We start from the raw sequence: 25,258 nt of genomic DNA on the forward strand, positions 1-25,258 counted from the left end.
GAAGGACTTTGATGTAGCTAGTTTCTTTTTAAAAAATCGTATGCTCAAAACAGTATGCCCGTGTTCATCATGTTTAACTTTTTTCTTGATGGAGTGCGTGAAATATTGTTGCAAGTGGTATTTCGATGCAGTCATGTCAAAAAGGCAGTTGAATGCATGGTCTTATTCAAGGAGAAGGAAGACTTGCATGATGCTTGAACATAGATCGGTAAAATAGACCCTAGTAGGACTTGGTTTCGTATATTTCGGTCTGTAGAGTTATGAGTTTGGCCGCTATCCATGGTGTTTACGTTTCATGTGGCCGCTGAGCCAAGTACCTTCATCATCATCATCATGTTCCCCTGTCAAAAGTTAAACTCTCTAGGGGTGCTTCTGCTGTAGCAGTTGCAGCAGTTGCTCAAAGTTTGATTTGTCCATCATCATACGTCTTATCTGTTGGGTGTCTATGCCCAGCAGATTTTCCCATTTCGTCCATTTGTAACCATTTTTGTCAAACAGGAGCTGCTTTTGCACTTGGTTATTGCCCATCCGGCAAACGTGAGCAATATATTTTGGTTGTTGTACGTAGCAGGATAGTTTTATATCCTGGGTTCCTGTCAGTTTCCGGAGGTCAGCATTGGACATCTTGTAGCTCCAGTCTATATCTTCATTTGTAGTGTTCTTTTGGTCAGGGGCATTCTTTCTTTTATATCCACCTTTAATCATTTTCCTTAGGAAGCCGTGCCACACTACCTCAATTTTGTGAATTTCACTGGATGATAGTTGCCATGCCTGTGTGCTGTACAGGAGACGAGATCGAACGCATGCCACTAGGAACTTTATACAGGTTTTTAGTAGTATTCGGTGGTCGGTTAGAATGTGTTTCAGTTCATTCCATTTCATGAATGCAGCACTTATCCTAGCATCCAGGAAGTGTGAGGATTCATCACAGTTGCTGACATTATAACCAAGATATTTAAAGGTGCGGACGTTTTTAATATTAGTGCTGCCAAGGGAAATGATACTTGGTTTACATTTGATATCCTCATTGACGTTAAAAGCCATTGTTTCTGTTTTGACATATGATATTTGTAAACCAAAGCGGGTGTAGGTCTTATCATACAACTGAAGAATATTCTGAAGCTCCTCGATGGATCCAGCGAGTATGGCCTGATCATCTGCGTATAGAATCTCTGTTATGCAACCCTCTCCTGATGCTCGTGCTTTCGTACGCATTTCTCTTGTGGATACCTCATTTGGAATGCAATATCTGAACTTGAAGCCTGTATCTGGGTACAGTTTTGATATCTCATGCTGTGCAATCCTGACAACAAAGTCCATATAGATATTAAAAACTGATGGCGATTCTAGGGCACCTTGTCTTGCAGTGAATGTTTGTTTTCATGCCGCCGAGCTATTTTTATGTATTTTATTTTTTAAAAGGACTTGTCTGTAGGTGTGTGTGTTTTATGTTTACAACACATAGGTCTACATTAGCGCACGCGCGCTTGTGTGGTTATCTCTGGCCATGCCCCTGCGTGAAAGTTGCGCAGTATCACTGTCCTGTCCATGGTAATAATCAGAACCGGCTCTGTAATGATAATGCACGTGTTCTTCTCTCCCTCTGTGGTTGGATGTGTTGAGCGATGTGAGCGTGGGCCTTGCGCAGCTATGCTGAGCCAAACATAACCTATCGTAGGCTTCTAGGCTAATTACGCGCTTACACTGTAAATGCTTGACACGTATTGCAAATAAAATAAGAGTGTTTTCCTGGCCAACGGTAAGGGTAGGGTTGACAGGTAGCCTATGAGGGGCCTAGCCCCTGGGCCACGGGTGTTGATAAAGCGCCCCTGCGGACATGGAGGAGACCGAGGAACCTGTGGTGGACGACCCTGCAGAAAACGCAATTTCTTCCAGTAATGAAGTGCACCCCTGGCCCTACATACGTGATCACTTCAGCTTCATAGAGAAAAGGGGTGACAGTTTCATTATGCAATGCAGATTATGTGTGCCCAAGAAGACAACCATTGCGGCATACAAAAATTCGACGTCTAATCTGCGCAAGCATGTTGAGGTAAGTATTGTCATTGGCATCATAATCACGGGCGCAGATAGAGGGTGGGATGGGTGGGATTCGTCCCACTCAGATTTAAATTCACCTCGTTCGTTCCCCCCACTTATAGGGAGGAAAAAACGTCTATGCTGTCTTTCTTTGCATAAGGCAAACCTCACGGAAAAATCAAAAGACTAATTACCATTTGGTTTATTGAGGTGCACAGCAGTACATACATAGTTGCAACAACTCACATAAAACAAAACAAAGACTGATATTTGGTTGGTTGAGCTGCGCAGACTGCACAGGTTGCGAGCTCGAGCTTGGTTGCTATGGTTACCCACAACAAGTTTGACAGGCATATCGGGGTTGGGGTTGGTTTGCTGGCAGCTTTGTCCCCCCCAGTTTTTTGTCCCCCCCAGTTCAAAAAACGTATCTGCGCCCCTGATCATAATGTTTCCTTTCCATAGTAAAACCGACAATAGGCTGGTTATATTCCAAAAATAGTGGATGGCATTGCTAATGTTGAAGTAGCAACCTGTTGGTACTGTAACATAACGGTAACTAGACTGTTATTCGGTTGGCTAATCATGCAAGCAAGTTAGCTCGCCAACCTGACGTGATCAGTCCTCCTACCATTCTACATCCAACAGGCCAGAAAGGAATACTAAGCAAAACAAATAATGTTTGAATTGAATTGTTCAATAACACACAGTGCACACAGGCAAGCTACGAGATTTTGGTGCAACATTTCACTTTCATATTTCGTGTACAATGCTTTGTGTGTGGTCAGGGCGATGTAAACGACATGACTGTGTGTATTGACCTTTTTTGTTTGTCTCAGTTTTAATGCAGCATTATCCTAAGCATTCAATTTGATACACTTCCTTTAAATAAAACATCTGGGTTGAGATGTACATATATCCTTGTTTCCTCTTCTTTTTCATTTTTGCACAACACAATGGAGGCAGAAAACACCCATTGTTAAAAGTAACATTTTACTTTTACTCAAAGTACATTTTAAATGATCTACTTTTTACTTTTACTTGAGTAGATTTTTTGTCTGGTAACTTTACTTGTACTTAAGTAAAATTTCATCAGAGTAACAGTACTTGTACTTGAGTATAATATTTTAGTACTCTTTCCACCTCTGCTGTGAACACAATTCACCGTGCCATCCGCCGTTGCCAGCTAAAACTCTATAGTTCAAAGAAAAAGCCATATCTAAACATGATCCAGAAGCACAGACGTCTTCTCTGGGCCAAGGCTCATTTAAAATGGACTGTGGCAAAGTGGAAAACTGTTCTGTGGTCAGATGAATCAAAATTTGAAGCTCTTTATGGAAATCAGGGACGCCGTGTCATTCGGACTAAAGAGGAGAAGGACGACCCAAGTTGTTATCAGCGCTCAGTTCAGAAGCCTGCATCTCTGATGGTATGGGGTTGCATTAGTGCGTGTGGCATGGGCAGCTTACACATCTGGAAAGACACCATCAATGCTGAAAGGTATATCCAGGTTCTAGAGCAACATATGCTTCCATCCAGATGATGTCTCTTTCAGGGAAGACCTTGCATTTTCCAACATGACAGTGCCAAACCACATAGTACTGCATCAATTACAGCATCATGGCTGCATAGAAGAAGGGTCCGGGTACTGAACTGGCCAGCCTGCAGTCCAGATCTTTCACCCATAGAAAACATTTGGTGCATCATAAAACGGAAGCTACGACAAAAAAAGACCTAAGACAGTTGAGCAACTAGAATCCTACATTAGACAAGAATGGGTTAACATTCCTATCCCTAAACTTGAGCAACTTGTCTCCTCAGTCCCCAGACATCTACAGACTGTTGTAAAGAGAAAAGGGGATGTCTCACAGTGGTAAACATGGCCTTGTCCCAACTTTTTTGAAATGTGTTGTTGTCATGAAATTTAAAATTACCTAATTCTCAGTTTAAACATTTGATATGTCACCTATGTTCTACTCTGAATAAAATATGGAATTTTGAAACTTCCATATCATTGCATTCCATTTTTATTTACAATTTGAACTTTGTCTCAACTTTTTTGGAATCGGGGTTGTGCACGTCAATCCTGGGATCAAGGTGCTGACCTCTTCTGCTCCTTGGACCTGCCTGATCCATTCTGATGCCCTATGTCTGGTTGGAGTCTCATCACGTCACTCCTGTGGAGGATGGCCCCATATGGACAGTTGAAAGTCACACTTGGAAGACACTCTGGACACTTACAGTAATGCTTTTGTGGCTCAGGACTACAGTTGGCTTGCTAACTTTGGGACTGCGGTTGTCATGAGCAGTTTTGCACTCAAGTTTCCATAAATGAAGAGTTATAACATCAATGAAACTGACTTCATGTTAAAACTGTTAATGTTATAGTCATGTTGTCTGTTGTTGTCCAGGTGAGGATTGGTTCCCTTTTGGGTCTGGTTCCTCTCGAGGTTTCTTCCTCGTGTCGTCTCAGGGAGTTTTTCCTTGCCACCATCACCACGGGCTTGCTCATTGGGGATAGATTAAGGATAAAATTGGCTCATGTCTTGGGTCATTCAGATTCTGTAAAGCTGCTTTGGGACAATGTCTATTGTTAAAAGCACTATACAAACAAACTTGACTTGACTTGACTGGTTTATTGCACAAGGTGGATGGAATAATGAAGAAGGAGGACCACCTCAGAATTCTTCAGCATAAACCATCAGAAACTTGAACACAACAGGACAATGAACCTAAACACACATCAAAGCTGGTTGTGGAGGATAAAGCAGGCTAACATTAAGCTTAAAACAATTCCTGACTTCAACCCTACTGAAAATATATGGCCCATGCTTATAAGTTGAGTCCATGAGAAGAAGAAAAAAAATGAACTCTATCAATTCTACCATGAAGAGATGAAATATCCAACCAGAATTCTGCCAGAAGCATGTTCATGGTAAACAGAAAATGTTTGGTCAAGGTGAAGCTTGTGAAGAGACATTTTACCCAAATATTAGGTGTGCTATAGTTATAATTTTGACCCTGTTTTGATTTCAGAAAACCCAAAGAAAATTAAAACTTGTGCACCAAATTATTGTTTTTTTTTATTAAGATGTATGCTGTACATTCTGCCACAGAAAAAGAACAGTTCAAAGAAATTACTGAAAGCCCAAACACTGCCATGACATTCATATCCAAGATGACATTCATGTCACTGTATGTAAACTTCTGACCAAACTGTATATATAGAGTGGTGCTTGAAAGTTTGTGAATCCTTTAGAATTTTCTATATTTCTGCATAAATATGACCTAAAACATCATCAGATTTTCACACAAGTCCTAAAAGTAGATAAAGAGAACCCAGTTAAACAAATGAGACAAAAATATTATACTTGGTCATTTATTTATTGAGGAAAATGATCCAATATTACATATCTGTGAGTGGCAAAAGTATGTGAACCTTTGCTTTCAGTATCTGGTGTGACCCCTTGTGAAACAAAAACACAAATCTGTGATTTGTTAATTCATGAACCTTTACTTAACTGACAAAAATATAAAGAAAAGATTTTCACTACTTTTACTGACCAATTTTACTGACTAATTGTATTTTGTCAATAAAAATGAAGTTATAATTTGATGCCTGCAACATACTTGATACAAGACTTAAGCTGCTCAACCCTATGTGGTTGCTGTTGTCTGATTCTTCTCTTCATGATGCACCATACATTCTCAATAGGAGAATCTGGACTGGGCATGTTGTTGCAGCCCTTATAGAATGAGGCCTGGAATTTTCCTGCTGAAATAAAAATTGACTTCCTGAGAAGAGACATTTGCCTTGATGAATATGTCTCTCTAAAATATCCCAACTTTTCTGGAAATGGGGTTAGTATTTGGTGGTTTGCTAATGTGAAACAAGAACTACAATCAGTATTATTTAATCCTACTTCCTGCCAGAACCATGCTCCACTTACATTACATGGCCAAAAGTATGTGGACACCTGACCATCAGACCCGATGTGGTTCTTCCCCAAACTGATGTCACAAAGCTTGAAACACATAATTGCATAGAAAGTCTTTGTATGCTGCAGCATTACAATTTCCCTTCTTCAAAACTAAAGGCCCGGTCCCACTGCACTTACGGATGCAAAGAGGATGTAAAACGTAAAAAAATCTTTGCCATCCATTGGAAAACGCTATGCATCCGTTGTGTACTCATTGCATACGTGCTTCATACGCTCTATCCATTGAGCATCCGTCCACTGTGATTTCATCCACGCAAAAAGTTTTGAGCTGCACAAAACTTTTAGAACAGATGAACTTTCCGCCGTGTACGATGTAAATCCGCGACATATACGAGCAACAAACGTTCTATGTCCGTCATCATCCGTTAAACGTCTGCTGTATCCTCTCTGCATCCTCTGGGCATACTCGCAACTCACATCCGCTGCAGCTGAAAACGGAAAGAGGGAGGAAAGATAAGCTACATGAAACGTCTATTCATCGTTAGTAGCACGGAAATAGAAAGGATGTAAGCGTATGCATCTCGTATATAAAGTATTCAAAACGGACAAAGCGTTTCTATCTGGGATGTATCTCGTATATTTAGGATGTCTGGAGTATGTCTAGAGTATGTAGAAGGACACCTAGCGGACAATTGATATTTTGTATAAAAAGGGGGAGAAAATCATCTAGTAGTAGAGATGTATCGATGTAGCCGCCAGCACGTCTTTCCGCTTTATGCTGACGGCGTGCGTGCTGCATCCCTTTATATCCGCGGAGCAGATGCAATTCATACCCCCCGCATGCGCAGTGAACGGTCTGCATCCGATATACATCCGCGCAACATCCCCTTTGTTTCCGTTAGGCGTACGTGATGCATCCCCTTCATCTGCTATGCATCCGCTCTTTCTGCTATGCGTCCGCTTCTCAGTTATCACCGGTAACCCCTTCGGAGCTGTCATCCACTTCCATCCGCTAGGCTTCCTATGAACATGCATTTAACATCCCCGCTATATACTACCCACGTCCGTTCTTTTCCGTTCTGTTTTCGCAAATTTTCGCCAATTTTGTCCATTTCTGGAGCGGATGAAAACGGATAGAGCCACCCCCGAAATTTTGCTAATCCGCTGTGTCCTTTTTGCATACGTTTTGTGTCCATCGGCCAGTGGGACCGGGCCTTAAGAGGCTCAAACATATTCCAGCATGACAATGCCCCTGTGCAGGTTCAGGAAGATTGATTTGCCAAGGTTGGAGTATAAGAACTTGAGTGTCCTACATATAGCCCTGGCCTCAACCCCACGGAATGCTGACTGCACCCCAAGCCTCCTTGCCCAACATTAGTACCTGACCTCACTAATGCTTTTTTGGCTGAATGAGCACAAAATCTCACAGTGACACTCCAAAATCTAGTGAAAGGCCTTTCTGGAGAGGGGAGGTAGTTATAAAAGCAAAGGGGAGACTAAATCTGGAATGGGATATTCAACAAGCACATATGGGTGTTATGCTCTGGTGTCAACAAACCTTTGTATACAAAGTGTATCCTAGCAGTCCAGATAACAAATCGGAAGATTTAAGAAGACTGCTTTAGCTAGCTTTGTCTAGGTTCTGAAAGGTGATCACAAATGCTGGAACCATAGTGGTTGTAGTGATTCTCCCAACCAGCCCTGAGTGTTTCATGTCTTTTGTAAACCACTTTAAATATAATGTTTGGGTTACAAAAGCTTTCAGTGTGATGTAATTACATTTGTAGCATCAAAGTTGAAAAACCTCACCAAAGCAACTTTTCTACAAAGACATATGATAAGATACAGTGGTGTTTGAAAGTTTGTGAACCCTTTAGAAATTTCTATATTTCTGTATAAATATGACCTAAGACATCATCAGATTTTCACACAAGTCCAAAAAGTAGATAAAGAGAACCCAGTTAAACAAATGAGACAAAATATTATACTTGGTCATTTATTTATTGAGGAAAATGATCCAATATTACATATCTATGAGTGGCAAAAGTATGTGAACCTTTGCTTTCAGTATCTGCTGTGACCCCCTTGTGCAGCAATAACTGCAACTAAACATTTCTGGTAACTGTTGATCAGTCCTGCACACCGGCTTGGAGGAATTTTAGCCCATTCCTCTGTATAGAACAGCTTCAACTCTGGGATGTTGGTGGGTTTCCTCACATGAACTGCTTGCTTCAGGTCCTTCCACAACATTTCGATTGGATTAAGGTCAGGACTTTGATTTGGCCATTCCAAAACATTAATTTATTCTTCTTTAACCATTCTTTGGTAGAACAACTTGTGTACTTAGGATCATTGTCTTGCTGCATGACCCACTGTCTCTTGAGATTTAGTTCATGGACAGATGTTCTGACATTTTCCTTTAGAAATCACTGGTATAATTCAGAATTCATTGTTCCATCAATGATGACAAGCCGTCCTGGCCCAGATGCAGCAAAACAGGCCCAAACCATGATACTGCCACTACCATGTTTCACAGATGGGATAAGGTTCTTATGCTGGAATGCAGTGTTTTCCTTTCTCCAAACATACCGTAACACTTCTCATTTAAACCAAAAAGTTCTATTTTGGTCTCATCTGTCCACAAAACATTTTTCCAATAGCTTTCTGGGTTGTCCATGTGATCTTTAGCCAACTGCAGATGAGCAGCAATGTTCTTTTTGGAGAGCAGTGGCCTTCTCCTTGCAACCCTGCCATGCACACCATTGTTGTGTTCTCCTGATGGTGGACTCATGAACATTAAGATTAGCCAATGTGAGAGAGGCCTTCAGTTGCTTAGAAGTTACCCTGGGGTCCTTTGTGACCTTGCCAACTATTACACACCTTGTTCTTGGAGTGATCTTTGTTGGTCGACCACTCCTGGGGAGGATAACAATGGTCTTGAATTTCCTCCATTTGTACACAATCTGTCTGACTGTGGATTGGTGGAGTCCAAACTCTTTAGAGATGGTTTTGTAACCTTTTCCAGCCTCATGAGGTCCTCAGAAATCTCCTTTGTTCGTGCCATGATACACTTCCACAAACATGTGTTGTGAAGCTCAGACTTTGATAGATCCTTGTTCCTTAAATAAAACAGGGTACCCACTCACACCTGATTTCAATCAATGGGATGACAAACACCTGACTCTAATTTCACCTTCAAATTAACTGCTAATCCTAGAGGTTCACATACTTTTGCCACTCACAGATATGTAATATTGGATCATTTTCCTCAATAAATAAATGACCAAGTATAAGATTTTTGTCTCAGTTGTTTAACTTGGTTCTCTTTATCTACTTTTAGAACTTGTGTGAAAATCTGATGATGTTTTAGGTCATATTTATACAGAAATATAGAAAATTCTAAAGGGTTCACAAACTGTCAAGCACCACTTTATTAGTTTGGACAGAAAGGGTGTTATCTTCTCGCCCAGTTATCACTGAGTGTCTTCAATACCAAAACATTTTTTAAGTGTCATGAGAAGAAATGGCAACATTATAAAGTGGTAAATGCTTTACCATCCAAACAGTTTTGTTGTTGTTGTTTGTTTCTTTGTTTTGCAAAAATCAAAACTGTAATCTGTCTGTTTTGGAAAAAAATGAATGAGGTAAAACATCATAATGCACTGTTGTACTGTTTTGAGTGCAATACAAGTCAACCATTATTTAAAAACCATGTTTTTTTGGTTTTGATTTCAATTTACCATACCAATGTTTTCTGATTTGGGGTTGTAGAATTCAGGGGAAGGGGGGACCCTCTTTTGCCATATACATATATAGACATATTTGGTTGCATTACTGCCTCGTGAAACTCATCTCATCTCATCATCTCTAGCCGCTTTATCCTGTTCTACAGGGTCGCAGGCAAGCTGGAGCCTATCCCAGCTGACTACGGGCGAAAGGCGGGGTACACCCTGGACAAGTCGCCAGGTCATCACAGGGCTGACACATAGACACAGACAACCATTCACACTCACATTCACACCTACGGTCAATTTAGAGTCACCAGTTAACCTAACCTGCATGTCTTTGGACTGTGGGGGAAACCGGAGCACCCGGAGGAAACCCACGCGGACACGGGGAGAACATGCAAACTCCGCACAGAAAGGCCCTCGCCGGCCACGGGGCTCGAACCCGGACCTTCTTGCTGTGAGGCGACAGTGCTAATCACTACACCACCATGCCGCCGCCTCGTGAAACTAATCTCTGAATTTCTTAGTGCAAGACACAAAACGCTAATGTGATGATTTACAGTATGAGCATTTGTGCTATCGATAAGACCATCCATTTATTTCATTTGGACAACTGGCCAGTCGGTATCTGAATACAAACTGAATTTGACCAGGTGGTTGCTAGGGAGTTTATTGGGGATTGCTATGTTTCCAGGCAGTTTCATTGGTCTTGCTAAATTGTTGCTATGGCATTCCAGTTAGTTGCAAGGTTGTTGCAACATAACTGCTATGGTATCATGGGTGGATGTTAGGGTGGTTGCTAGGAAGGTGCAATGTTATTCCTATTGCTAAGGTGTTTCTAAGTGGTTGCTATGTTGGACCTTGTGGTTGAGAGGGTATTGCAAGGCAGTTGTTATGCTATTCCAAGTAGCTTTATTTACTGAGGGTGTAGAGTTGTTGGACCTCACACAAGAGAAAGTACAGCATAACTCAGGAGAAGAAATCTGAGCTCATTTAATATTGTATGTCGTCAGTCAGGTATGTAAATTTTTGGATGATCCCATTGTCTTGGCAAATTTTGTCTTCTCAAAAATGGAGCTCAGTGTGTTATGTGATCACACATAGCACACATGTACCAACACAGTAAGAATTTGGGATTTGTTATGTTTTGGAAACAAACTGAGAAAATAGAGCTCATATACTGCACAATACAGCATAAACATGACATTTTATATTTTGTGGTTATTAAAAATATATGCTTAGTGCACAGGACACTAGCATGCAGCTGGTGTACTCTGTAATTCTGTTTGAACTCTGCATTAGCTCCATTTCTTTAATGACTGTGACTATTGAAATGACTGTTAGCATTGAAAATAAAAAAATGCACACACTTTTTCGATGTTTGTGACACTAACCTAACAACAACAATAAAGACGTAAATCTGATGACAGAGAAACCAGATGATATACTTGCTGTAAGTCCTTTCAGCCAGCCTAGATATATCAACCATTAAAACGAGATCTGTAAGTGATAAAATCTGTGAAAATGAAATTTAATTGTATATCATAATGAAAACGTCACTGTGGTGCACTGTGCACACTAGATTCTGAAAGGAAATGAGAGGAGCTGATTTGTATGGATATTGCAGTTGCATGTCCAACCTTAATACATACATTAAAACCCAACCTCTTTATAAATTTGTGTTGGTCTGTGGCATATTACCACATGGACCATGATCACAAATAAGAGTCCTAAGTGTTGAAAAACAAATGATCATTTTAATCCTTCTTTGATCTTAATACACTTCGTTGGTACATTGCTGAAAACAACAGGCACACTATAACACAATGTAATCAGTATCAGTATACATGGGCGCCGCCAGGGGGGGAAAGGTTAGTACAATTCTAGGGGCCCAGCACTGCCATGGGGCCCTTTAAGGGGCTGATAATATGCTTTTAATGATTTTAATAAGACTTTTGAAATAACAACAATGCAATATTCCATCTGGTAAAATGAGCTAATTGAACAAGGTTGTCTATTTCTTGAGTTCTTCAACATATTGTCATTTAACCCTCCCCCTTTTGCGAAATGGTACGGTCCAGTTCTGGTAGAAGCGCGATGCGTTAAATCTGTGTGCTGATCAGTGCAACGCTACTTGCTGTTGTGTCGCGGTGCAGCAGCCAGCCAGCCAGCAGTGGAGTGCGTACAGTCTATGATCGCTAAATATGAAGAGTGGCTGTCAAAAACGTAAAGAAAGGCAGCTGAAAGCTGAGAGGGACCGGAGAGGCAGGCAACTGGTCACTCAGTTTTTCCCAAAGAAAGGTAGCTATCGCTCACATGTGTGTTCAAAATATTAGCGAATGGTAAATGAACAGTATGAACGTGGTTGGATTAGCCTATCAAGAGAAACACTTTTACAGTTTGTACAGTGACATTTTTTCCATTTTAATAACTGAACTGACTTGTGTGATAAACAAGATGAAATATTACGTTATGCTGGTGCTAATAACTAGTGCTAATAACCAGTTTCATAACTAATGGGGTGCCCTAAATATGCACAGATTCAGCCTCAGGGGGACCTCCGCCCTACCAAACCACTGAACCCCCCTTTGGAGAAGGAGGTAAGCAGCAATACAACTCATAAATGCTTGAACATATTTCTTTTTGCAGAACAGTACACACAGCTTTCTACCTAACACATAACAATCCATGGGATTTCCATAGCTATTTTGATGCTGGGTAGAAAACTTTTTCTATGATTTATTAGCAGTCACATCACACATTTCACTACCAATTGTCCTAGCACAAGAAGGCATGTGGCAAAATCTTGAATTTTCATTTGTGATTGTAAATGCACCAGAATTACTCACTGACCAGTTTTCATCTAGTCCCTGGTAGGTTAATACATAAAATGTAATAACAAAGTCACAAACTCAAGGTCCATGGGCTATCAAAAGTCAAATAATGACAATAGTGCAATTGTGATGAGGGTGGGCAAAGTTGGGGGACCCAAAATTCTAATCTTTCATGGGGTCCAAAATTTCTGGCGGCTCCCCTGTCAGTATATATTATATTATTTGCATTAATCTCATAAAGTCTCTATCATAATCTCTTAAATGCACATTATCTGACAAAAACAAACCAAGACATGATTTTTTTGTTTGTTTCCCAAAGAGCTTCGTTCAGATAAAGTCAGATTGTTTACTGCATTGAAAAGTGAGTTTTATCAGTACCAAAGTTTACAAAGGGCCTGTGTCACAAGCCATCAGTGTTCCTGTTAGGCAGACATTTTCCCCAAGAACTATATGGCAGAGCAAGAAGAAGGAATAAAACCCCTGCAACTACTAGTAAGATGCCAGCACATCCCATACATGCTACTGACCACGACAGTTCATGGTGCAATGGTATGGAATGGTCACTTGCCAAAAGCGAAAGGACTGACTGATGAAAAATGATGAGAGACAGGAAAACCAGTAGACCTGTTTTGAGGAAGACAAGAAATGAGAGAAAATGAGTCAGTCTTCTATTTTTCCATTCAGGACCCATACACACACTAATATACACACACACACACACACACACACACACACACAGAGTTGTGGTCAGAAGTTTACATATAGTGACATGAATGTCATCTTGGATATGAATGTTATGGCAATATTTGGGCTTTCAGTAATTTCTTTGAACTGTTATTTTTCTGTGCATGATTGTACAGCATACATCTTTACTTAAAAAAAACCCAATAGAATTTGGTGCACAAGTTTTCATTTTCTTTGGGTTTTCTGAAATTATCACAGGGTCAAAATTGTACATACTGGTCAAAAATTTACATACGCTCACTTAGGTTATTAATTCAGAACTGCTGAAACTTCCAAAATGTCTTTTATCTTGCCATGGCCGAGGTCTCTTAACTTCCTGTTAGTGATCATGATTGACAACAGCTGGTAGCTTCTCTGTACCTTCATAAAAAGGGTTTGTTTACAGCACTCATTGGATTGACCAACACACAATACAATGGGAAAGTCCAAGGAGCTCAGTGCAGATCTGAAAAAGAGGATCGCAGATATTCACAACTCTGGAGTGTCTTTTGGAGCCATTTCTAAACAACTGCAAATTTGAAGATCAGTTCAAACAATTGTAGCCAAGTTATTGTGAGGTGTAGTCACTTTGCCAAGCCACTTTGCTTCAAGAAAACCCAAACTGTAACCCTCAGCTGAAAGGAAATTGGTTTGGATGGTCAGGAACAACCTGGGAACCACCATGGCACAGCCCTGCCATGAACTGGAAGCTGATGAATCAATGTCTACATTTCAGTTCACCATGGACTAAGGCTGCTATCCAAGATATAGACCCCTTTCACTGACGTCACCCGAAACCGGAAGTAAACAAACCCTGCGCCATATTGGAAGACCAACAAACTCGTGATTAGGGGGAAATAACGGCAGCGCGCGGTATGTGAACCCACGAGGCACTTGGTTCATCAAAAACCTGCAATGGTAAACTTTTGTGCTGTGTTAGGGTGTTCTAACAAAGCTGATGGGAAAGGTGAAAAGAAGTCTTTCTACAGAATACCAGCTGTGATTGAGACACAAGGGGAGCAAACCAAGGAGCTTTCTGCCAGGAGACAGAGAGAGTATTTAGCTGCTTTATGCAGAGCGGATCTGAATACTTCAAGTCTACAACAGTACAGAATATGTTCAGACCATTTTGTTACTGCTAAGTCACTAGGCTAGAGTGTTGTAGAACATTTTTTTAAATGTTTACTGAATAAAAACATCCTTAATTTTATCACATTTGTTATATTTCATTTCTTTCTTTTGTTTTAATTTTCCTCCCTCCATCCCTCTTTGGATTTTAAATATAGTTTTTCCCCATGTCCAAATAATTCAAATATATATAAATAAAAACAGATAAGTAGTAAATTAAAAATAAATTATGAAATAAAAAAATCCATTCTCCCTTGCCCCGAGTCTTATCATATGGGTCAAACCCATCAATCACAGCCAGTTTCTCCACATACCGTGCCCTTTTTGCAGCTGGTAATGTACTCACATAACCAGAATTATCAGCCATTGTGTCACTTTACTCTTGCTTGTACTTTGTTTTATATTGTGAGTATGTATGTATGCATGTACTTGGTCTTCCAATATGGCGCCCTAACACAATCTCGCGGTACGGTGACGTCACGCGGTAGCCCTCTATAACCCCCTGCTCCAAAATTGACACCTTCAAGCTTAACTAAGGTTTGAAGCTAACCACACAGACAAAGAAAAAGCCTTCTGGAGGGTAGCTGTATGGTCAGGTGAGACAAAGATTTAGCTGTTTGGTGACAATGACCACCATGTACAGAGGGACACTGTACCAACTGGTAGTGGTGATAGAATTGTCATGCTCTGAGGCTGTTTTGCTGCCAGTGGAACTGGTTCATTGCATAAAGTGGATGGAACAATGAAGAAGGAGGACTACCTCAGAATTCTTCACCATAAACAATTAGAAACTTGAACATGACTTGGGACTTGGGAGTTACAACAGGACAATGAACCCAAACACGCATCAGAGCTGGTTGTGGAGGATAAAGCAGGCTAACATTAAGCTTAAAACAAGTCCTGACTTCAACCTATTGAAAATATATGGACCGTGCTTATAAGTCATACCAAGAAAAAAATAATAATAATTGAGCTCTACCAATTCTACCATAAAGAGTCATGAATATCCAACCAGAATTCTGCCAGAAGCTTGTTCATAGTAAACAAAAATGTTTGGTCAAGGTGAATCTTGCGAAGAGACATTTTGCCCAAATATTAGGTGTGCTGTATGTATATTTTTGACCCTGTATGTATAATTTTCACCCTGGTTGATTTCAGAAAACCCAAAGAAAATTAAAACTTCTGCACCAAATTCTAGTGGGTTTTTTTTTATGAAAGATGTATGCTGTACATTCTGCCACAGAAAAAGAACAGTTCAAAGAAATTACTGAATGCCCAAATATCGCCATGACATTCATATCCAAAATGACATTCATGTCACACTATGTAAACTTGTGACCACGACTGTGTGTGTGTGTGTGTGTGTGTGTGTGTGTAAATATATATATATATATATATATATATATATATATATATATATATATATATATATATACACACACATGACCATTGACAGATGGAGCGAATAACATTGATTATCTCATTACAATGGGACCTGGCACCTGTCAAGGGGTGGGACATATGAGGCAGCAAGAGAACAGTCAGTTCTTGAAGTTGATGTGTTGTAAGCAGGAAAAATGGGCAAGCATAAGGATCTGAGCATCTTCAGCAGTTTGTCAGTTTGTGCTACAGTAGCTGTTCTGTGGGATTGGACAATATGAGCTTGCATATGTGCCCCATGCAATTCAGTGAGCCTTCAAAACCCATGACTCTGTTGCTGGTTCATCGGTTGTCATTCCTTGGACCATTTTTGGTAGGTACTAACCACTGCATCTTGGCAATAGGCAAGTTTATTTTTTGCACAGGAAAATAGACGCTCCCACCCTCCATGAGTCTCCTACTGCCTTATGGGTTAGCGTTTGGTTACACAAAGTCTAAGATAGTAAACCCTGACAGGAAATCTGGAGTGGAGCCCCTCCTAAGTAGGCTGGAAGGCAAATCTTGTCTCCTGCCGGCAACTCCTGCAGCCACGCTGGTACCTGACATTGTTTCTGCCTTTCCTCTGAATCCTACCAACAAGACCAAGAGGGGGAACTTGATGTTTGAACAGCTCAAGGTTTCCATTTACATGTGCCCAGGCTGTAGCATAATGGAGAGGTCACTCCAGCATAATTGCATCGGAACTACAGTACTACCAGGAACACCCCACAAGATGTGCCATTTTGGAGATTCTCAGACCCAGTCATCTCGCCATCACAATTTACAGTGGTGCTTGAAAGTTTGTGAATCCTTTAGAATTTTCTATATTTCTGCATAAATATGACCTAAAACAACATCAGATTTTCACACAAGTCCAAAAAGTAGATAAAGAGAACCCAATTAAACAAATGAGACAAAATATTATACTTGGTCATTTATTTATTGAGGAAAATGATCCAATATTACATATCTGTGAGTGGCAAAAGTATGTGAACCTTTGCTTTCAGTATCTGGTGTGACCCCTTGTGCAGCAATAACTGCAACTAAACATTTCTGGTAACTGTTGATCAGTCCTGCACACTGGCTTGGAGGAATTTTAGCCCATTCCTCTGTACAGAATAGCTTCAACTCTGGGATGTTGGTGGGTTTCCTCACATGAACTGTTTGCTTCAGGTCCTTCCACAACATTTTGATTGGATTAAGGTCAAGACTTTGACTTGGCCACTCCAAAACATTAATTTATTCTTCTTTAACCATTCTTTGATAGAACAACTTCGACTTGTGTACTTAGGGCAGGGGTGTCAAACCTGATCCATAAAGGGCCTTGTGGCTGCAGGTTTTCATTCCAGCCATGCAGCAGCACACCTGACTTGGCTCATTCAATCAACTGAACTGTCTTCACACAGTCAAATACTTGCAGCCACACCCACCCTTGATTAAAGGGTGGGTGTGTCAGTTGATTGAATAAGCCAAATCAGGGTGCTGCTGCATGGCTGGAATGAAAACCTGCAGCCACATGGCCCTTTATGGATCAGGTTTGACACCCCTGACTTAGGGTCATTGTCTTGCTGCATGACCAACCTTCTCTTGAGATTCAGTTCATGGACAGGTGTCCTGACATTTTCCTTTAGAATTCACTGCTATGATTCAGAATTCATTGTTCCATCAATGATGACAAGCCGTCCTGGCCCAGATGCAGCAAAACAGGCCCAAACCATGATACTACCACCACCACCATGTTTCACAGATGGGACAAGGTTCTTATGCTGGAATGCAGTGTTTTCCTTTCTCAAAACATAATGCTTCTCATTTAAACCAAAAAGTTCTATTTTGGTCTCATCTGTCCACAAAATATTTTTCCAATAGCCTTCTGGCTTGTCCACATGATCTTTAGCAAACTGCAGACAAGCAGCAATGTTCTTTTTGGAGAGCAGTGGCTTTCTCCTTGCAACCCTGCCATACGCAGCATTGTTGTTCAGTGTTCTCCTGATGGTGGATTCATGAACATTAAGATTAGCCAATGTGAGAGAGGCCTTCAGTTGCTTAGAAGTTACCCCAGGGTCCTTTGTGACCTCGCCGACTATTACATGCCTTGCTCTTGGAGTGAGGGTAACAATGGTCTTGAATTTCCTCCATTTGTACACAATCTGTCTGACTGTGGATTGGTGGAGTCCAAACTCTTTAGAGATGGTTTTGTAACCTTTTCCAGCCTGATGAGCATCAATACTTTTTCTGAGGTCCACAGAAGTCTCCTTTGTTCGTGCCATGATACACTCCCACAAACATGTATTGTGAAGATCAGACTTTGATAGAGCCCTGTTCTTTAAATAAAACTGGGTGCCTACTCACACCTGATTGTCATCCCATTGATTGAAAACACCTGACTCTAATTTCACCTTCAAATTAACTGCTAATCCTAGAGGTTCACATACTTTTGCCACTCACAGATATGTAATATTGGATCATTTTCCTCAATAAATAAATGACCAAGTATAATATTTTTGTCTCATTTGTTTAACTGGGTTCTCTTTATCTACTTTTAGGACTTGTGTGAAAATCTGATGATGTTTTAGATCATATTTATGCAGAAATATAGAAAATTCTAAAGGGTTCACAAACTTTCAAGCACCACTGTATCCCTTATCAAAATTGTGCAGATCATTATGCTTGGGCATTTTTCCTGCTTCCAAAACATCAACATCAAGAACTGACTGTTCTCTTGCTGCCTAATATATCCCACTCCTTGACAGGTGTATACACACACACATTTATCTGTAGCTTATCCTGTACAGGGTTGCAGGCAAGCTGGAACCTATCCCAGCTGACTATGGGCAAGAGGCAGGGTACACCCTGGACAAGTCACCAGGTTATCATAGGGCTGACACACAGAGTCAAACAACCATTCACACCTATGGTCAATTTAGAGCCACCAATTAGCCTATCCTGCATGTCTTTGGACTGTGTGGGAAACCAGAGCATCTGGAGGAAACCCACACAGACACAGGGAAAACATACAAACCACACAGAAAGGCCCTCATCAGCCACTGGGCTCGAACCCAGAACCTTCTTGCCGTGAGGCAACAGTGCTAACCACTACACCCCCGTGCCACTATATGAGGAAGTGTGTTTCTACATACATCAAGCATTAAGCATTGATCATCTATCAGGATTATTCACAGTGTAATGACTATACCTGATACTGTGAAACAGACTGAGGCTGGCTTCAGGAAAAATTGCACGCCTTTGCTTAATGCCATGATAATGCAAACAGCTCCCATCACCATCAGAAAAAGACTGACGATCGCTACCATGGCAGAGGATACAGCCAAATCTGAAAATCGAGAAAGGGAGATCACTCATAGACTCATAGACCCTTTCTCCTAGCTGTCTTAGTTCTTTGATTAAAGTAATGAATTCATAATATTAATAAAACTGTTTTGAAATTATTTCATACTTTTAATTGGCATTTAAGACAGATCAATTGATAGATAGGTTTTAGCTCTTTTCTTCTGTAATAGCTAAAACAATAGTGTATAATGTTGTAACATGAAGTAGATTACCAATTTCATGATATATAATAGATAAGAACAGAAGGTACATGTTGTTGGTGTACTAAATTGTTATTGCTTTTTTGATTTATGTACTATTTAAACATTTTCAAATTGCTGTTCACCCATAATTCATACAATCCTTACAAAAAAAAGCTGTCCATATATCATCCAGAAACTGAAGCTGCAAAAATAGCCCTTTAATTATTCCTCATAGTGACTCACATTAATGTATCACTGCTACTCAGTCCACGGCAGTTCGGATACATCCATGTACAGTGAAGTGATATAGTAATAAGCAGTGCTTCTTCCTAGACTGGGGTTTGTTTGTTTGTTTGTTTGTTTGTTTGTTTGTTTGTTTGTTTGTTTTAATTGAAGTGTGATACAGGACAGCCTATCAAAACAGAGGCCATGTACTATATATCCATCTTCAAGGCACAGTTTAAAAAAGCCTGCTGAATTCTAAGAAAAACTGAAAAATATTCATGTCCAAGTGAATTATAACTCTTGTGTGGTAAATAAAAAAACACGCATTTTGGCATTATAAACTGGTATTAGGGGAAAATGTAGAATACGGGCATATATTCTCCTAATCAGCTCATTAGAAATACAATAGGGCCATGGTGGTAATAGCTATCTTTATTAATATACTTCAAGCCTTTCTTTTCTCCTAGCGTGATACTACACCCTTTATTTAGAGCCATAGTTAACTCATTACCTGTGGCATTCAGTTGTTGGGTTTTGTTTGTTTGTTTGCTACTTATCGGAATCTAAAAAGGTTAAAATTATTAATTAATACATCCATTATCTATACTGCTTATCTGTTAGGGCTGTGGGGGAAGCTGGAGCCAATCCCAGCTGACTGGGGGGGGGGGGGGGGGGTGAAACACCCTTGGCAGATCACCAATCTACCGTAGGGCTAACACAGAGATGACAAACAAACATTCACACTCCTGGGCAATTTAGGCCCTGTCCACACAGCAATGGATTAAGGTGAATCTGATAAAATTGTTTATCGTTTCGGCCTGGCGTCCACACGGCACCGGCGTTTTGGGTGCCCCAAAACGAAATCTTTTGAGAACGGGTTCCAGAGTGAAAAAATCTGGCAACGGCGCCGTTGCGAAGTCGTCTGGATGAGTAGAACGGATTTGTTTATGATGACGTCACAACCACATGACTGTCAGTGCTTCACGCCGGGTAGAAGTGTAACGAACTCGATGCGAGTTTTCAACAAATCCTATAACTTGGTTCATGAAACGCGCTTACAAAATATTTTCACTGTGAATATTTATTGTGTAATGGTGCAAAGTGAGAGAGAGAGAGAGAGAGAGAGAGAGAGAGAGAGAGAGAATAGCCCTTAGGGCAGAGTCTTTAGTCCAAACATTGCGGAAGCAGTACCAAACCGCGCACCGCCCATGCGCTTTCCAAAAACAAAAACAATCACGCCAGCAAAAATAGGAAAAAAAGGAGCGATCTCACCTCTTCAGATGTTGGTTTAAGTCCGACAATACATTCCTCAAAAAGGGCGTAGAAGAACAAAGTAATCCATCAACGTGTAGCATTCAATTTATTCCGGACCATTAAAGAATTCTGGAGGATCTCAGAATGTTGGCGTACTGGCTTCCATCTACCCCCGTTCATTCCTCTCTCTCTCCATCTACCCCCATTCATTCCTCTTTCCGTGTCTCCATTCAAAAAACGAGCACGTGATTTAAAGGGACTATAGCCATAGGACAAGGAGTGAGAAGGTATGCGCGTGTGACAGTGACAGGGAAGAACCTAGGCTTATGCTTGCCCTGAATTTCTCTTAAAGTGAAGGCAGAAGAACGTTCAGCGCCTGGCCAGGCTTTCTATGTATTAATTTACATAGACGTTTTAATATGAAATATAAATAAGTGTCTTAGACAATAGATACTATTTTACGCTACTGACTAATAATCAAAACTTTATGTGGCTGATGCCACAGAAGAAGGAGTTTATGCGCATGCATCTACTTCTTCTATTGTTCTGGTGTCTCCAATGGGACCGTCTTACAGCGCACGTAGAGGTGTGGCATGTGTATTGCATCGTTTTCAGCAAGCGTTGCGTTGCCATATGAACCTGATATTTTACTGATCCGTTGCCCATGTGGACGCGATATTTAAAAAAAAAAAATTCTCATTGCCGTGTGGATGTAGCCTTAGAGTAGCCAGTTGACATAATCTGCATGTTTTAGGACTGTGGGAGGAAACCAGAGCACTCAGAAGAAACCCATGCAGGTACGGGGAGAATATGCAAACTCCACACAGAAAGACCCTAGTCAGCCGCAAGGTTCAAACCCAGAATCTTCTTGCTGTGAGGATACAGTACTAACTATTAGAGCACTACTGTGCTGCTCTAATAAATGCACAATTAATAAAATAATATATTTACAAATGCATTTTTTTCTCATGACATTGTACAAGATATAAATTACATTATCATGATACAATTTTATTTGACGTCGAAGATGTAGAAAAAAAATCTGCTTCAAATTAAACTGCAACAAATAATAATAAATGTATATAAATTATGATGTAAGTATGAAAGCACCAAAAGAACCAATGGATGACACACATCTATCACAGACAGTGGTCATGCCACATGATATTTTCAAGTTCACTCAAATTTATCAGGCAAAGAACTGACCACCTAAACGAAACAAAACTTCATCTCTCCATTGTAATATTTATAAAAAATATAGATTTTAGATACAATTTAATATATTTTCCAGATGTAATTTAATTTCCACTGTTTTTATGAGGTCATACCACTTGTCATATGGTAACACAGTAACAGTACACAAAAATGGTGAAAGTTCCAATCTTACAAAGTCTAATAGACCTTGTAGGTGATTCCAAGCATGCTTTGCATATTTCTGTTTAATGTCATAATTTGCGCTTAAATAGTTTTCAATATAAAATTCTCAAAATGTTGTTTTTTTTCTTGATGATTGTACCAGATGATATTTCAGAGAATTTTCTGAAGTTATTAATTTTTTCTATTACATATTATGTCTTATCATCCATCCATCCATCCATCCATCCATCCATTATCCATAACCGCTTGTCCTGTGCAGGGTCACGGGCAAGCTGGAGCCTATCCCAGCTGACTATGGGCGAGAGGTGGGGTACACCCTGGACAAGTCACCAGATCATCACAGGGCTATGTCTTATCATGCATTAAATAATAAAAAGACAAAACATTTGTTGGACAGGAAAGTCTGCATCATCTCATCAGCCCACAGACAGATAAATGGAACTTAAATTAGCACTGTGTTATAATTTTAAAAAAAGTTTTATGTTTAATACTGTATGAATCTCCCCAACAGGGTTTTTAAGCTGATGATACTGTTTGTCCCTAATTTAGTGAACTCGCATGAGGATGTGTTTTTGATAGACACTTGAAGAAAAAAGACTTCTGTACGGTAAATTGCTCTAAGGGAGTCTGTCAAATTCCATAACTAAATGTAAATAGCTAGGCAGACAGGCAGACAGACAGACAGACAGACAGACAGACAGATAGATAGATAGATAGATAGATAGATAGATAGATAGATAGATAGATAACTCACTCTTTGCTGGTATTTTGTGAAACAGGACTGTGTTTTCTCCAGTTGTATAAATCTTGAAATAGGTGCAGTTTGATTCTGGAATAAGCAAATTATGCTTAAATTTATGTGGATATTACATCTGAATATTATCTTTAAAAAGACTAATCATATTTATTAGTTGAACATATCTGGATTATTATAAAAGATGCACCTTGAAAAAAAAAATCCACAGGACCACAGTACACAAACTAACTGAAAAAAATCCAAATAGTTTTAATACCTGGTTTGCTGTACACATTTGTAGTTTACAGTTTATAATGTTCTTTGGAATTACATTCATTTCTCTAACTTTTTCTGACTGATAAATATTTCATTCGTTTATCTTCAGTAATTGTTTTATCCTGGTCTAGGTAGTGATGGATCTGGAGCCCACAAGGGAACACTGGACATGTGGCAGGAAAGCACCCTGGATGGAACACTTGTCCATTAGTGGAAACCATGTGCGCGCACACACACACACATGCACACTCTCTCAATGATACCCTGGGGGCAATTTAGAAGAGCCAGGAGCAATTTATAGGCAGTAGGGAGGTATGAGCCACATGAACACAGGGAGGATATACAGAACTCTGACAGTAACATGAGTTCATTATTGAACTGGAGAATCTGTAAGGCGGTAATCCTACCAACTGCACCCCATGGTGCCCTTTGATAAACATTCTAAAATGAATTGCAATCAAATCAGAATGCATGGTTCTATTGTAAAACATTGACTGAGAATGAAAAATTTAGTGAAATTAAAGCTTATGATGTTTTTTGTTTGTTTTGTTCTAAAAATCACCTTACCTCCAGGTAGGTCAATAGGTCCACAGGTTTCCCGCTCAGGGTCAACATCAGTAACCCAGAGCCTCTTCATACAGCTTTTCCACAGGCCATAGTGTGCCGCAAGGCATGTCTCATTGTTGTTAATGCTTTTTGACGATGCCAGCTCTACCCAGAACTCTGTACCCACCCCTAAGACAGCCAGCATGATGCCCACTATGGCCACAAAGAATGTCAACTTGATCTTGCCTTTCTGATGGTCATTTAGGGAAGATGAGGGTGCTCTTGTCCGCCGCTTGCATCCACCACTTTGCACACCTAACATTCCTGCTAATGCTTCAGCACCTCTGCCAGATATGGCTGTGGACCTGACCTCCTCGTCCTGCACGATGAAGGTGGACCACATGACAGTGTATCAAGAGCAGGAAAGGAGTGGGGTGTATGGTGGAAGCAGTAGAAGAGTAGAGACTACTCAGTGAGGAACTTGTCTAGGGATGCTAATGTAGGTGAAAAGAATAAGTCAAGGATCAAGATCACTCTGTCAAGAGTGCAGATAGAGGCTTTGGTAGCAAAGTATGATACTATCTACTGAGCTATTTAGTAAGAGTTATGGAATGTGTCACATTAGATAACAAATTAGCAGAAGGTGTTAATCATGGTTGTGTAAAGACCAACACCGACAGCTGAACAACAATGAATGATGTAAGCAGGGCACTTGGACTCTGCCCATTACATGACAAGGGGTGAAAAATATGCCAGTTGACAGTGGTGAGAAAGGTTCAGGAAGTATACATGGAGTAAAGGATTTGAGGAAGGAACTTTAGTGTAGTATATCTAGAAATCAAAGAAGAAGAATATGACATGCAAAATGCAATTGCAATATATGCACAACATACAAAAATACTACAATATCAACAATATACAATATATAATTTATGCTACAAATATCAAATACTGTCAAATATTAAACACTATGCCATCCATTCTCAACAAATAAGTGATTGTGAAAACAAATATAAACTTAAATTAGGCCATCTAATAATTCCAACCTCAGTGAGCAGCAGGATCCATTACATTTTAAACTAAACCTAGGTCACAGGGTTTATGTCCAGTCTGAAACTGACAAAGACATGACAAATTTTGTGACGAGTGGTTACTAAACACATGCTTTAATAATGAATTATAATAATGATACAAACAAGCTGCTAACCTTTTTGGTGTGAGAGGCTCAGTTCGGAGAGTGAGGAAAGCAATGATTTCTCTGTGTCTAGGAGCAGTGACAAGGCACAGGGACAGAAAAGGGGGTAAAGGGAGGGCAAAAAGAGGGAGGAGGCCAGTGGCATGCTGTTGGTGCAGGGTGCATGAGGGGGAGGTGGGTTACTCAATTCACAACCAGTTACATTCATGGCCAAACCAAAAATATTGTTTTTAATTTTTTTAAGCTTATGTATAGCCTCGGTAAGTGTTACCTCATCTTTGTGCATTTTTGCACTCTTACTGTGCGTGT

The 25,258-nt window shown here is 40.2% G+C and overlaps 1 protein-coding gene across 5 annotated transcripts; it reads right to left on the reverse strand.

The window, feature by feature from the left end:
* Nucleotides 1-11,441: 11,441 nt before the first annotated feature.
* On the reverse strand, nt 11,442-25,040 carry cacng6a (calcium channel, voltage-dependent, gamma subunit 6a). 5 transcript variants are annotated; one of them, XM_060904080.1, is made up of 6 exons: nt 24,962-25,034; nt 24,801-24,870; nt 23,776-24,133; nt 22,951-23,025; nt 19,004-19,141; nt 11,442-13,164 (listed from the first exon to the last, which is right to left on the reverse strand). In XM_060904080.1, the coding sequence occupies exons 3-6, from the start codon at nt 24,074-24,076 to the stop codon at nt 12,941-12,943; spliced, it is 738 nt and encodes a 245-aa protein (XP_060760063.1). In that variant the 5' UTR covers nt 24,077-24,133; nt 24,801-24,870; nt 24,962-25,034; the 3' UTR covers nt 11,442-12,940. The 5 variants fall into 5 exon arrangements, with proteins under 5 accessions (XP_060760063.1, XP_060760059.1, XP_060760061.1 ...); XM_060904076.1 differs by having other exon boundaries at nt 23,776-24,585; XM_060904078.1 differs by lacking the exon at nt 24,801-24,870 and having other exon boundaries at nt 23,776-24,248; nt 24,962-25,040.
* Between the last annotated feature and the right edge of the window lie 218 nt (nt 25,041-25,258).

The sequence above is a fragment of the Neoarius graeffei genome, chromosome 22 (genome assembly GCF_027579695.1).
Source record: "Neoarius graeffei isolate fNeoGra1 chromosome 22, fNeoGra1.pri, whole genome shotgun sequence".
NCBI lineage: Eukaryota > Metazoa > Chordata > Actinopteri > Siluriformes > Ariidae > Neoarius > Neoarius graeffei.

Coding starts and splice junctions, on each gene's coding strand:
- cacng6a (XM_060904078.1), bottom strand. CDS start 24,157: ATGTGGTCCACCTTCATCGTGCAGGACGAGGAGGTCAGGTCCACAGCC. Junction 23,026..23,775: donor ACCTATTGACCTACCTGGAG/GTAAGGTGATTT, acceptor TGCTTATTCCAG/AATCAAACTGCACCTATTTC. Junction 19,142..22,950: donor TCACAAAATACCAGCAAAGA/GTGAGTTATCTA, acceptor CTCGATTTTCAG/ATTTGGCTGTATCCTCTGCC.